The following is a 15,236-nucleotide window of genomic DNA, read 5'->3' on the forward strand; positions in this document are numbered from 1 at the left end:
GGGCTCCTCTTCCGTACTGGATGGCGGCTCGTGACTTTAAATGCCTAGGGAGGTGTTTTCTGGCTCTGGGGTGGCACCTCCTTAGGACCAAGGGAGATGAGACACTGGGCAGGGGTGTTCACAGGGGCACCCCAAAGGGCCCTCGTGGAGCTGGAGGCCCCGTAGACACTGTGCATCAAAGTCCTTGCCTTGGTGGGGACAAGAGCAGGACCCCACCCCACCCCCATGCACCACACCCGGTCCTGCCGTCTGTGAGGCCCAGAGAGGTGAAGGGGCGCTCCTAAGGCTCGCAGCTCATTACCTGGTCCTCGCTTTTGAGCGAGGATAACTGCGTGTTTCTTCCACCTGGCTGCTATGCTGCTTCTTGATGGGCTTTCGTGAGGCTCCATTTCTGATTCTCTGCGAGGCTCTTTTGGAAAAAAATGAGAGGGAAATAAATCAGTCCTTCCCGCTCCTTCTCAGAAATACTCGATCTCCCTGAGCCTCATGTAGGATCTGTACATTCGGCAGATTGTTCAAAAGACTGATGCCTTGAAAACATTATGCGTGGTGAAATAAGCCAGACACAAAAAGACAGACTGTATGATTCCAAGTACACAAAGTACCTAGAACAGGCGACTTCATAGAGACGGAAGGTAGAATAGTTACTGGGGGCTGAGAGAGGGAGGAAGGGAGAGTTATCGCTTACAGGGTACAGAGTTCGAGTCTGGGATGGTGAAAAGTTCTGGAGCTGGATAGTGGCGATGGTTGCACAGCATCATGAATGTACTTCATACCGCTGACCTGTACACTTAAGAATGGTTAAAGTGGTAAGTTTTATGTTACGTATATTTTACCCAATAAAAAATTAATTTCAAAAATGAAAAAGACTTTGATGCCGAAAAAGGATTTTTCCCGCCCTCTACCGCATCCCTCCCAGATTTCTGACTTCCTTGTTCTGCCCTTCACTCCTCAGTTTAATTGTTTTTTTTGGGGCGGGGGTGTTCGCCACTGAGTTGCTAATTCATTGTAAATGACAATTCATCTGACTATACGTTCAGGAATAACGTTTATTGATAGTTAAGTGTTTCATTGCTTCTTTGCTTTCTCCAAAGGGAATGAACAAATGTTTTAGACACAATCAAGTTTGTTTTCTCTCTTTGGACTCAACAGACAGGGCTGTTGAAACGATATAGATCTTTAAAATACTGCAAATGAGTCTTGACATCGCTGAACTGTGATGCATCCATGGTACGTAGGCTTCAAATCCAGGCTCTCTCCTTTGATCAGAAAAATCATTTTTGTGATACTCGAATTTTGAGTTCTGTGGGATTAGGGAAGGGACCAGCAGGGAGTCGGGATCTGAAGTGACCGCCGCGAGTCCTGCCCCCTCCCTTCCCAGCGCGACAGTCTACATTTTAATTCCTGTCTGCCGGCTCTGCCACATCTCTTCCCATCTCTGAGCAGTGGCAGGGAATGGGAAATTGGGGCAACAGTGAGTCCTGAGTGGTGTTGGGCCTGGAGTTCAGATAGTTATTGCACGGTGGACCAGGGAGGAGTGGGCTACAGCAGGAAAGCAGCTTCCTTGGCGGGGGAACTCAACCCGTGGCCTCCAGGTAACTGGACTTACCTGGGTGCTATTGCAGGTCAAGTACGTGCTCAGCAGCTAGGTGACGTTCAACCACCGTCCTCCGGCTCCTGGAGGGGTGCCCTTGACTGGAACTGACTCATGCTCTTTCCTGGTGGCACGGATGGGTCTGCCTCATTCGTCCACACTCTTCCTGCCTTCCATCCAAAGCGCGTTTTTGGTCTGGCTGGAGCGATCTGGTGGGACCTGCCCACCTGTGTGGAGGCTGCCGTAACCTGCAACCTTGCTGTCTTAGTTTGCAGTGGCTGCCATAACAGATTACCACCAACTGAGTGGCTTAATGCAACAGAAATTTATTCTCTCACAGTTCTGGAGACCAGAAGTCTGAAATCAAGCTGTCAGCAGGGCCAGGCTACCTCTGCAGGTTCTAGGGGACAGCCGTTCCTCTTCCAGCTCCTGGGGGCTCCCGGCATTCCTTGGCTTGTGGCTGCATCGCTCCAACCTCTGCCTCTGTCTTCACGTGGATGTCTTCCCTCTATGTCTCACTTCTACCTCTCCTCTCTCTTTTAAGAACACCTGCCATTGGGTGGCAGGCCCACCCTAAATCCACAATGATCTCTTCTTGAGATTCTGAACTTAACTACGTTTGCAAAAACCTTTTTCCCCGATAACGTCACATTCATAGGTTCTAGGGGTTAGGACATGGACATACCTTTTGGGGGCCACTGTTCAGCCCATTGCATTCACCCTAATTAGCAGTGGGGTTCTCTCCCTACCTAAGAACTGGCCCATCCTGGCTCGTTTAGGGGTTTGCATGTTGCCTCAGTCTGAGTTCAGGCCAGAGGGGCAACTTCAGACACAAAGGAGACCCAGATTTACCCAGAGGCTAGATGTGAGGGTCGAGAGGGAGGGGTGAGGTCTGCACAGGAGAGATGATCCTCTTGAGGGGGAACCTCTGACCGCTGCCTTTTAGAGAGAGAATTGCTTGAGAAGAGGGATGTTGCCTTGTTGATCTCGGGGTCCTCCACGATGCCTGGCACAGGTGGGAGCCGGTTTATGCCCAGAGAAGGGCTGAATCAGTCTTGAGGGGGAGGCAGTAACACCAATTAGCAAGATGCTCAGGCTCTAGAGAAGCAGAAATGACTCGTTCTGTCATTCTCAGCCACCAGCTGCTGTGTGTTAGGGGCTCTGTACCTCCTGGGGACCCAGAGAGAATGAGGCCCCAGCCCAGCCGTTGTCCTTGGAGCCAGTGCTAGCAGATTCCTGCATCCTGTGCTCTGCCACCTCACCTTCCCTTTTGAGGGAGGACCTTTTGAAGGCATTGCATCTCAATCCCTCCTACTAGGATCTGGGCTCTAGAAGGGTGGCCAGAAAGGGGATTAACCAAAACAATGCCAGTCCCCTTCCGTGTGCTGCAAGGGTTCCAGCCTGGGTGAGAGTTTCACCGATGGTTTTCAGGCCCCTTTGAAGGGGGGCTTCGGGAGCCAACACAGCAAAGCCCAAAGAGAAATCATTCGGAGACTTGCCTCTGGGTGTGGTCTTGTCCCATTCTGCACATAACACACGGGACCAAGGGCCAAAGAGAAGGTCGGCGTTGTAGCTCTCTCTGCAGGGACCCGGTTTAGAGGGTGTGTAAATACCTAGTGAGAGGTTTCCTGTTGGGCCTCATTTTAAACAGAAAATCATTGTGTCCAAAGACCCAGCTTGTCCAGGACCAAACTGGGAGAAACTTGCCAACTTTGACCCTGTGCAGCGAACGCTTGCGTGTGCCCCTCACGACGGGTCTGACCTCCAGCCTTACGTGTCTGTAGTGGGCTGGGCATGGGCTGTGTAGGTGGGGAATACCAACCTGGTATTTGGTGTGTGGTAATAAATTACATATCATCGTAAGGATCGTGATTGCCGATTCTGTGGTCATCCTAGCCCTCTGTTTTACTGGAAATTGTTTGAGAGCGGGGAGTGGCCTTTTCCATTCCTTTCCCGAGGAATCTTCTAGATCCTGCAGGAGCTGTAATATAGGTTTGCGGTGCCCTCAGCTCCCTATTCCCTGCTGTTCCTTAGAAGGTGGGGGTGGTAGAATTGGAGGTTGGAGAAAAGAGGGTCTTCAGAGATTCTCTCCCCACCTGGGATTTCTGGGGCCCAGAATAGACACAAAAGCTTAAAAAGGGAGCATCTGTATTTGTATTCATTGACAGGAAGCACTAATTATCGTATACAAAAAGAGCCGTTCTGATTTTTGTGTTCCTGGTTGGTGTGCCCAGACTTGCGTTCCGCCAGGCTCATATCTTTGCGGAAGATAGTATCTTGGTCAGCGGAGCTGCTATTACAAAGTGCCATAGACTGGGAGGCTTACAAACAACAGAAATTTATTTCTCACAGTTCTGGAGGCTTAAAGTCCAAGATCAGGGTGCCAGCATGGTCAGGTTTTTGGTGAAGGCCCTCTTCCTGGTTTACAAACAGCTGTCTTACTGTATCCTCCTATGGCAGAGGGCGGAGAAAACAGGCTCTCTCATGTCTTGTATAAGGGCACTAATCCCACTCATGAGGCCTCCACCCTCGTGACCTAAATGTCCCCCCAAAGGCCCACCTCCAAACACCATCACGTTAGCATAGGATTTCAATGTGTGAATTTGAGGGAACACAAACATTCAGTCCATAGCAGAGATTTGGGTTGTGACCTGAGGGGGGACCCAGAGTCCAGTCTCAAACCTTGAGGCTCAGGGGGGAAGGGGCTTCCCAGGATGACACATAAGTTCGATGCAAAGTCAGAACTGGAGCCCAGGTCTGCTGCCTCCCCCTCAGGGTGTCTGTGCTCCTGCATGTGTTCACTGCAGCTGCGTTTCATCCTGTTTCATCCGAGGCAGGGTGCCATCCTGTGAGTGGGTCTGTGTGTCAAAGCGGTGCTTACCGAGTGGGGTCACAGATGGGGCAGCGTGCTGGAACCCAGTCGGGGGCGGGAGGAGAAGAAAGCGAGGGGCAGGAGGGTAGCGAGAGGCACTCAGGATGCTGAGCAGCGGGCGCCTGCCAAAATTCTTCAGTGCAGCTTGCCTAGCAAAGCCTGTCTCCAGCCGAGTAAATACTGTGCATAGCTGACAGGCTGACAGCAGGCATCAAACAGTCTTAAACTGCCCCAAATCCGCAGCGCTTTTGAAGCAGCAGTAGAAAAAGGATGCCTACGCAGAACAGAGGCCTGAAACTTTTAATAGTTTCTTCCAGGCCTCAGGATGTCCTGATGAGGTATTAGAGGAAGTAATTCAGGAAGAAAAGGACAAATAACCGCCTCCGTCTGGAGGCCGACCCAAGGGCTGGCCATTCAATCACGGAAGGGGCAAGTGTGGCCCCGCGGTGATCCGCCATGGTCGTCCCCCACCCGCCTGCCTCCTGCCATGAGCCGCAGGCTCTGACCCTTGTAAATAACAGACAAGTAAATTTCTTGTTTGCTTCCGGGCAAATGTAAACCACATGTGCCCGCCGCCTGGGGGACGAAATCATTAACTTTTCCTCACTGTTGGAAGGGTGCTCTGTACAAATTAGAAATCGTTTCCTCAAGCTGGAGGCCCTTCCCAGGGATCCATCTGCCCTCATCCCAGGAGCCTGTCACCACCACAGGACATCAAAGAAAGACGTGCGGGCCAAAGGGAACTGAACTCACCTCTCCTCTCTGTCTTTTTCCCCCTCCTTTTTCCTTTAGGGTTTGGCTTTGTCACTTTTGAGAATGAAGACGTTGTGGAGAAAGTCTGTGAGATTCATTTCCATGAAATCAATAATAAAATGGTAAGTTGGTAGGGGTTGCGCTGAAATGTGATGCCTCCCTTCCCCCATATACACCCTTTGTCCTGCAGACTGCTGCAGCTTGGCCATGCTAGAAGGTGGGCAGGGTGGGCCTAGGGACCAGACTAACGGTTCAGCTCTGTGAATGGCAGGAGTTGACAAGCTTTTTCTGTAAAGGGCCAAATAGGATATATTTTCAGCTTTGCCGGCCATACAACTGACTGTCCAGCTACAAAACATGCACACACAATATATACATGAATAAGCAGGGCTGTGTTTCAATAAAGCTTTGTTTAGGGACACTGAAACTGAAATCTCATGCAATTTTCACATGTCACGAATTTTTATTGATTGATTGCCATTTAAAAATGTAAAAAATCATTCCTAACTCTTGGGCTCTGCAAAAGGGGGAGCGGGGGGCAGTTGACCTGCAGGTTGTAATTTGCTGACACCTGGCTTAGGGTATGCATTTGCTGTTTAGATTGGCTTTTGAGGGGGTCTATCTTATATATGAAGTTTTATCTTCATGTATAAGAGTCTCTCTCTCTTTGGGCCCTGCTGGGTAGTTAACGTTCTTCCCTTCCGATCAGCTAGATGGTTTTACCCTCATGATTAGCCGCTCTGGCCTCCTTTTGGCCCTTTAAAGTCCTTTTCCCGGCAGGGCACCCTCAACAGGGAGGGGGTTGGATCATTGAAGTTTGGTGGTGGGGGGGTGGGCAGCAGGCCTACCAGAGGAATGGCCACCAGAGGGCGCCATACCATGTGCAGCTCATGCAGGCCGACTTGAGGTCTCAAACTCCCTTCTTCAAATTTAGTAGGTGGGTGAGAAACCCCTTCCCTTGTTGGTTCCAGAAAAAATGGGAGCTCAGCAGGTGTTTCTGGAGCCATAAGCAGATCCTTGAGAGCCAAAACATTTTGTTTGGCCAGCAGCACCTCCAGCCCCAAGAGAAGAGGGAGGGCAAATTTGTGTTCACTTGCAGCTGTAACTTTGATATTTTCTTCCTTTAGTCAAAACATTCCTTTGCTTCTGAAACATGCATTCAGATACACGTTGTATATTGGTCTGATATGTGTTCACTGACTTTAAATTAAATAATAGAGCTTTTAGCATGGATACGATCAAAGCAATCTGCTTAGTATGTGGTGCTACAGGCCTGATTCGATATTTGACTTGCTGATTTTTTCCCAGGGCACTACAGTGACAATGTTCGTATTGTTCCTAGCCATTATCTTCGTCTGAAACGAAAATACTATTTCTTTGCGTTCTGTGGTATGGAGGCGTCAGCTCAGGCATTGAAATGGTACAGGGGAGATGAGTGTGTAGGAATAACCCAGGTCTAGAGAGACAGGAGGCTTAAAGGGAAACCTGCTTCCAGTGCCCGGAGACCTTGTCTCTCCTAGCCAGGCCAGTATTGACGGACTCCACTTGAGGGCTGCCGGGGCAGCCCAGGGCGCTGGCAGCCTCCATGCCTGTCCTGGCAGGACTTAACTTCACGGTTCATCGGGAAAGCCCGGTGTAGACTGGCGAGAGGCCTCGCTGTGCTGCCACAGATGCATATGTGCGGCCCTTCACCGTTGACTGGCTTGGCAACTAGCCTGAGACACAAAGTGGGAAAGGGCTTTCTTCTCCCCACTGTTCCCGTGGGGAAACAGAGGCCCAGGGGATATGCCCCAGGGCCACCCAGATAGTGAAGGAGCACAGGCCTTGAGGTACTGGCTGCCAGGTGAACTGTACAGACGATTGTTTGAGCTTGGAAGTGGGGAGGCGAATCCCCAGATGACGTGGGGGACAATCAGAAGGTAAGAGTTCCAGCCCCAGAAAGGTAACCGGTGGGCTGGCCTGAAGCCAGAGAGGTTTGCAGCCATTGTCCCCGATCTTTCACACTTGTCACCTTCTTTTCCACTCAGGTGGAGGCCGACTATGGCAGGTGCAGGTAGTTGTGTGCAAAGTGTGAGGTTTCTCTTTTCTTTCGAATCTGGGGCTGGTAGTTGTTCTTTAAGAGAAGAAGCCGAAATGGAAGTAGGCAGGAGGAATGGGTTGGGGGTGCAGTGGTCCGGAACACAGAAGCCCATGGAGGCGTCACTGCAGGTGCCTAGCCCACCCCCACCAGGTACAGGCCCTAAAGGGGAACTTAGAGGTACTGGGAGAGAGAAGCAGCGGGTCACTGCTGGTCACAGGGCCTGTGATGACCACCTCGTGGGGTGGCTGGGGCCTGGAGGAGATACCACAGGCAAAAGCGCAGGGTCAGGCTTGATATACGTTAGCTCTTGCCATGGTCCACATCGCCATCGATGAAAGGACTTCTCCGGCAAGCTCTCCTCCTCCGAAGGGTGGAATGTGAAGCGCATGGGTTGGGAAGCCCGAACCCTGAATTGCTTTGGATTCTGTGATATTGGTTTCTACTTCTGAGGCCCAAAGAAAAGGAAATGAATTTAAACTGTGCTATGGACAGAATTCAAATGAGAGATTGGAAAGACTGAGAACTCAGAGACTGCCAAGCAGAAACAGGGGCGGTTGTGAGAACGCATGTAGGAGTGTTGTGTAAACTGGACTGTGGTTCGAAACTGTAAAGACAGCTCTCCCGGAAGCCCCACAGTCTCTCTGTGAATTGGGCAGGAACAGAGAGCTTCGGGGACCCCCCCCCCACTCCGTTCCCACAGAGTCCTTGGAGCTACCATTTTCTCATATTCACAGAGAGGAGAGGTCTCACTGATGACGAGTCACAAAGATAGGACTTGAATCCAGCTCTTCTGGTTCTTAACCCAGTCCTCGTGTCCCTGGCACTCAGTAGGCCCTGTATAAATAATTGTGTGACGAATAAAGGATTGGGGGAGGGACCACGTGACAGTGAGGCACGTTATCCTTCCCAAAGCCATTGCCCATCTAATTTGGTTGGTGAATCTCCTGGACGTTTGTTAAAATGAGGGCCCTTCCCTGACGTCCAGGACAGCCAGCAGCAGGCACGAATGCTTCTGGCTGCGGAGGAGCGGGGAAGCCGGGACCGCAGGAACTGACACACCCCCACTGCCAGCGTAGAGGCCTGGCCTTAAGGAGGCCGCCTCCGTGGCGGTGGTGGCAGGGGGATGGGCAGAGAGCCCCACCTGGTGCTCCCACACGAGATCCTATGAATAGCCAGTATTTTTGAGAGCTAACTCTGTGCTTTGCTGAGTGTTTGCCTTATGTACGTCATTTGACTATCGCCCACATCTGATGTAGGTACTAATTATCATCCCCATTTAACTGATCAGCAAGGTGAGGCAGAGACAGGACTTAAGCAGCTTGCTCAGAGCCACACGGCCAGCGAGTGGCAGCAGCGGCTTTCAAGCCCAGAAAGCTAAGGTCCAGAGCTCACGTTGGTACCCAGCAGGCTATTCCCCGTTCTCCAGGCTGAAAGAGACCTGAAGGGTCATCTCACTGGGCTACAGCCTTCCAAGGCCACTGACCACCCCTCCCAGACAGCCGTGCCGTGGCTTGGGTGGTTCCAAGTTCTCCTAAGAGAAGGGCAAAGGACATAGGCTCGCTCGGGGCTGGATTCCCGGCTGGGAAGAAGGGCCGAGCTTCTAAGGGGTCCCTGCCGGCCACAGGCATCTCCCCCACCCCCCAGAGGCAGGTGAGCAAGGGGCACGGGGGCAGCAGGCTGCCACCGGAGCTCAGGGCCTGACCGATGAGACTCAGCCCCGTCCTCCGACCTGGCACAGTCAGGGCACAGCGCGAACATGGCTCCTTTACAGTAAACACACGGGTGCGCACGCAGGGCCGCCTGGTGACCGTCCGGAGGGGGCTCCTCCCCGGACACTCAGCGAGCCGGCGCTGGTGCGGTAGTGACACATCCCTCCCGCCGCCGGCCCTGATTGAAGCAGCGGGGACACTTGCCTGATTGGTCACCAGCACAGCCTCCCAGTGCCTCCTGGCACTGCGGGGAGGCAGGTGGGAATTGACAGAGACCTGCCAGGCCCCTCAGAGGCCTGGCCCAGCCCCCATCTCCAAGGAGTCGGAGGCGACGCCCACCTCACCGGGTGAGAACTCGGGGTACATTTAGAAAGGGGCCAGGCAGGGGCACTTGTGATCCACAGCAGGACATCGGCGGTCACCAGGCACTGTGCCAGCAGCTTACATGCACGAGGTCATCGTCCCATTGTAGAGAGGGGGACAGTAGCGCTCAGAACCGTGAAGGGACTTCCACAGCCCATGGCTCTAAGGGCAGAGCAGGGATTTGAACCTGTGTCATTCTGGCTCCAGCCCTGGGTCCTTCCCACTCTACCCTGCTGCCACCTGAGACAAACCTCATCATTGAAAAATCTGGACTGATTTGACTGGCAAATATAAGGATGAGTTTTTACTTGCTTTACATAAGGATCACTATAGAATTCCTTTAAAAAGGCCTTTTCCTTGTTCCTTTAAGGTGATCCAATTTATGAAAATGGCTAAGCAGTTGGCACGCTTGTTAGGAATGCAGAATGTCAGGCCCCACCCCTGATATACTGAATCAGAATCTGTATTTTGACAAATCCGCAGTGATTTGTACGCACGTTGAAGTCTGAATGCACTGGCGAGGATCACTGCTAATGAGATGACGTGGGGGGTTGGGTCACAAATCATCCATCCAGTGTCAGAAGGAAAGAACTCTTCTGAGGGGCCTGAGGCCGGAAGAGCATGGAGCCAGCCGAGCTGGCCTGGCCCGGGATCACCAGGCCAGCCTGGGACTCTTGGCACCACTGCACACTCCCTGTGTGTTCAGAGACCAGATCTCCTCCCAAGGAAGCTCTCAGTGTCGCGGCCTCCCCTCTGATTCGGGTCTCGGAGTGTTGACTGAAGGTGTGTGAGGCTCATCCAGTGGGTGATGGGCTGGATCCTTGAGTGATGTCACGTGTCCTTGTGCCCAAGTTGGGACCTGCCGGGTCATTTAGAAACACCCAGGACTTGCCCAAGCCCGAATCCCAGACCCACCACTGGTTATCTTGTGACCCAGCAAGTACCCCACCTGTCTGTACCTGTTTCCTCCTCCGAAAGATGGGACGGATGATGGCCACTGCCTTTGGCAGCTTATTGGAAGTGCTGGTTCAGTTTCTGGCCCTGGGAGGTCTTGGCCTGCTCTGTTGTCGGGTGTATAATCTGGTAGCCTTGAAGGAACAGGCCTTCCTGAAAACCTCCTTAGTGACCGCAAGTTTCCTCCATTTGGCCTAAGCCGGGCACCAGCAAATTTTTTGTAAAGGGCCAGATAGTAAGTATATTAAGCCTCAAAGGCTCTACGTCTTTGTCACAACTGCTCGACTCTGCCATCATAGGGCAAAAAGCAGCCACGAATGGTGTGTAAATGGTGGGCATGGCTATGTTGAAGTAAAACCTTATTTACAAAAGTAAGTGGCTACTTGACTTGGCCTATGGGCCGTAGTTTTCTACTCCTGACCTAAACTGATACAGCTCAGAGGAGGCGGTCTGCTTATCTCAATGGGCCCAAGGAAAGGCTGTCAGCCAAGTGGTCACCGAGGCTCACTACTATCGAGTCAGCGTTTTACTAGTTACGGAAAGTAGCAGCGCCTTCATTCTTAGAGGGCTCCAAGCACTGAGCAGGTGGGGAGTGAAGGAACGTTCAGCATGGAGTGCTGTCAATCCAAGAGGCCTTCCCGGCAGTGGTGCCACGAACCCCTCACTGCTGCATGCCCCACAGTGCAGCCACTAATTGCTACTCATTGTGACCTTGGGCAAGTTACTTGGCTTCTGTACTTCGGCCCTCCTCTCCGTAAGACAGGTAATGTGTCACCTACCATAGAGACTGCTGGAACTCGGACTTGTGAAGGGTTTTACCAGACCATAGCACGCTCTATCAAAGTGATAAGTCTTCTTACCCTCGTTATCATCATCACCGCTATCATTATTCTTAGAATCATTATACTGAACAAAGATGTACTCATAAGGTAAGGCGGTCCTGGACAGATTTCAAGTCAGTAAAATGCAGGTGTGCAGACCTGGGCAGGTCTGGGACCTGAGTCTCCAGGGCAGGAGGGGGTGAGTGTGGGTACTCCTGATGCTCTGGCCCAGGGGGCCGGGGGGCGGGGGCGGGGTCCCACAGGAGAGGGGAAAGGGGCGGGGGGGGGGTCCCACAGGAGAGGGGAAGGCACACAGCCTGCAGAGCAGAGCAGAAGGGCCCCGGCAGATGTGATTTTCTAGGTCCCAGAGAAGCTGACTCGGACACTTCCGCTTAGTCATCCTTTGGAGAGGTTACAAAAACCCCACTCCTAAGGTCAAAGCCTGGTGGGATCTCAGGCCTGCCACCTTCAGCTGGGGCACAGTTGGGGGATTAACCCCCAGAACGGGGGCTTCTGGGTGGGAGGGGGCAGGAGGACGAGAGATCAGCAGAGTCCTGGGTTGGCCTCTTGGACTCGGGACTGTGGTGCTGGGTCAGGTGGTCCGCGGAGGCCCCAGGCTGGGGTGGGTGCTGGCCCCGGCAGGGTGCCCCAGTGACCCAGCATGCTTCCCCTCCCTCCAGCTGCCCCTCCTCAGCCTGAGGCCTGAGAGCTCAGTTGGGCACCAGCCCAAAAGTGGGGGGCATGGAGGGGGGAGGTAATGTGGGTGGAATTAACTAGGCTTCTGCGTTCACCATCCTATTTGTAGCGTCATTCTTACTCGTAAGCTAATTTTAGCCATCCATTCTGACTCTGTTGCCATCTATAAAATGAGAACGTCAAATGTAACATTAAACAAGCAGGATGAAGGCAAAAAAAAAAAGGAAACGCCAGAGAGGCACCTAATAAATGAATCTCGTGTTTACGTGGGAGAGGGAGCGGTCCTTCCCCCGCCCACCCCCCATCACGCATGCGTGCGCACCCCTCCACGCGTGCTGTTTGTGTATCAGCTGTTTGTACCAGCTCTGTTGTGCGAGCAGCGGGATCTCTGTGTTGAGGGAAGTGGGGGAAGGCAGCGGGGAGGGCTGCGGTGGTTGGGTGGTAAATGTCTGTTGCTCTTTAGGCAGAAGTAATTTGGCCTGCAGGGAGGTGGCCTCCCCATTGCCTGAGCTCTGGCTCGTTTGCCCTTCATCTGTCCTCTGGTGAGGTCATTGCAGTGGGGCTGGGGAGAGCGGAGCATCCTTCTCAGTATCTCAGTGCCGAAGGCCTCTGGGCTTTTCCATGTGTGCTACCCCTGCCTCCCAGGGGGTACAGGGTCGGGAGGGGGCCTGGAGACGCCTGGAAGAGGCTGCTCTGCTCCCCTTCTCTGGGGCCTTTGACTGCACTCACTTGCCCTGCCCGACTTCCCGGGGACGTGTGAGCTGATGCCCAAGCTGCCCTTTTCTTTTCTTTTCTTTTGAATTGAGAAATGAAATTAGGCCTGGGCAGGGTCTCTGGCAAAGCCCACCACAGACTGGGATAAACACGCGTCTTGTGGCAGAATTTGGGCACCTGCTGGAGGCTGAGGTTTCTTTTCACTTTGAAATGCCCTTGCAGGTTCCCAGAAATTTAAAAAAAAAACAACAAAAAAACAGCTGCTGCTGCCACCATCAGCTTTTTCCCCAAATAGTGCAGCCTGGGAAGCTCCCTCAGCACACCTTGCTGATGAAAGCAGGAAGACGGGCCTATCCGGCCAGCAGGTTGCGGAGGTCAGGGAGAAAGTTCGTGGCAGCATGCCCGATCTCCCAGCCTGCGGGGTGGCGGCCACTTTCTCCCTTCCGCTGTGCTCCCCAGGCTTTGGGATTTACGTTTTAAGCGCAGATGTGAACTAGCTTTATCACCTTGAAAGGCTCGCACCTAGGTTCCATGTGGAGGACAGTCAGGTGTGACCCAGCTAACTTTATCCAGCGCGAGCACTTATAGGATTAGCTGGTTTAATTTCTTAGCTCACTGCAGCCCTGTGGGGTGGGCATTGCTGTTACTCTGTTATACAGATGAGAAAATTGAGGTACAGGGAAGTCAGGCAGCTGGTCCCAGCTCAGAGCTGGCAGTGGAGCAGAGACAAAACCAGGGACCTTAGCCTCTAGGCTGGGCTGCAGGACAAGGCCCCCTTGGATCTGGGCACCCCTTGGAGGCTGCGGTGACACTGGGCATGTGTCTCCGGACAGGGTTAGGGACCAGCTCCTCTCCATTCCTTGCCCAGACTCTGAGCGACATCCTGAATTCATCTGTGTCCCCACCCAGCCCTGCCTGCTGAGTAGGAGGTGCTAATGGTATTGGTTTATGACTGTTTTCACTTCGCCATCGCTGATTTTAATAAAATACTGAGCAGAGGAAATTAGTCCCGGATGTGGTGGGGAAATTAATTCTGGAACTAGGATCGGGGATGGCCTTGTGGGAGGAACAACTTCTGAATGGGCCTTGACGGGTGGATAGAGGGAGGTAGGGAAGGGCTGGCCAGAGGCCGAGAGGTGGGGACAGGGGTTTTGAATTGGAGGACCTAGGATTGAATCCTAGCTTTGTCATTATCTGGCTTTGTGACCTTGGACAAATCCTTCTTCGAAGCCTCAGTTTCCTTTTCTACTCTACCCATGGGGTGAGTCAGGCCAACTCACGGAGGAAATGGGGAGTCGATTAGTGAGGGTGTCGAGAACACTGGGCATGCTTGGAGGACTTCTGTGTGCCAGGCGCTGTGCTTTATGTGTGTTACATGTATGTGTCTTGACATATTCTGCATTATATAATATATGTATACACAGAGACACACACACACACGAGGATGTCGTGACTACGCCTTGCATGTGGGCAGTGCTCAATACACACCGTGTTCCTTCTTCTCCAGAGTAACTCTGCTGCCCAGAGAGGGGAGTCAAGATTCTATGTCCGGTGGGACTCTCAGTGCTTGTCACGAATGGGTCTGGGCCACTTATAGCAAGCGTGTGTCCTTTGAAGGTAGACGTTTCTGCTGGCCTCCTTCACTTCCCAGGCTGGCATTTCCATTTCGGTTTGCACAGTAACCCCCTCTTCCTTAGACTCCATTGGGGGGCGTCCCCTATCTGTGAGGACCCCTTTGCATTGGAACAAGACAACTTATCCATACAAGTGGGTCCTCTGGTGCTTGGCCGCACGCTGCTCCGTCTACAAGGACAGTGTCTGATGGAGATGTCTGGGGGTCCTCTCTGCATTGGCAGAGGGCACAAGAGCTGGCACTGGTAAGGTGCAGGTATGGCCAGATGGCTGGATGCCCTTTCCCGCTGGAGTCGAGGGCTGGGTCTTCCCAGGGCGGCTGCCAGGATTTCCAGGGTGTGGTTGCTGCCCCCGGCGTGATGGTGTCTCAGGCCCGGCGTTCACCCAGCTGCCGTCCTGAAACTCTGAGTGATGGTGGGGGAAGGGCCCTCATCTTCGTTTGCACGTTCTCTAGCGCATGCTGTAGCCGCCGTGCTCTCGAGGCCGGCTCTGGGCACCATGCGTGGAGCGGGACAGTAGACTCAGTTCCTTCCCAAGGAGCTTGTCTAGGCTTTGTCCTGCTCTGCAGGATCCTTGAGGGCAAGAGCCCCGTGAAGGGTCCACCCTCCTGGAGTCTCCAGAAAGGCTTGTGACTAGCAGAGAGGGCAAGAGAGAGCAGCGGGCAGGAGGAAGAAGGGCTGTGATGGGGGATACCACAGTGGGCGGCTGTGTGTGGTTTCTGGGGTGCAGCTCACCCCACCTGCCTCACTAGAGAGCCTGGGGAGCTGCTGGCTTGGGGCAGGACCCCAGCATCTTTATACCTGAGTGTCATCGCCCTTCCGCTCAGAGCCTGGGGGCTGCAGGAGATGGTCCGCTTGGGGCTTCAGAGAGGCAGTACTGGCCTGGAGCCCACCGGGGCCTGGCTGGGGAGGGGGTGCAGCTTGAGTCAGAGGAGATGCCGGTGGTCAGGTGTCCGTGTCTTTTGGGAAGCTCCCCAGAACGATGGTGCCCACAGCAGAAGCCACGAGCCATCCCCCCCCGGCCCCCAAGCCCCCGCCCGCCCCGGGGC

General features: G+C 53.3%; 1 protein-coding gene across 2 annotated transcripts in view; it reads left to right on the plus strand.

The window, feature by feature from the left end:
- MSI2 (musashi RNA binding protein 2) overlaps positions 1–15,236 on the plus strand; it is a 384,024-nt gene that overhangs the window by 303,471 nt on the left and 65,317 nt on the right. For both annotated transcript variants that reach the window (XM_024757692.1, XM_024757693.1), the window contains one exon: positions 5,259–5,341. In XM_024757692.1, the coding sequence (XP_024613460.1) occupies positions 5,259–5,341 (83 nt within the window). The remainder of the gene's footprint in view (positions 1–5,258; positions 5,342–15,236) is intronic.

This window comes from Neophocaena asiaeorientalis, unplaced genomic scaffold, assembly GCF_003031525.2.
Source record: "Neophocaena asiaeorientalis asiaeorientalis breed wild unplaced genomic scaffold, Neophocaena_asiaeorientalis_V1.1 scaffold327, whole genome shotgun sequence".
Classification (NCBI taxonomy): domain Eukaryota; kingdom Metazoa; phylum Chordata; class Mammalia; order Artiodactyla; family Phocoenidae; genus Neophocaena; species Neophocaena asiaeorientalis.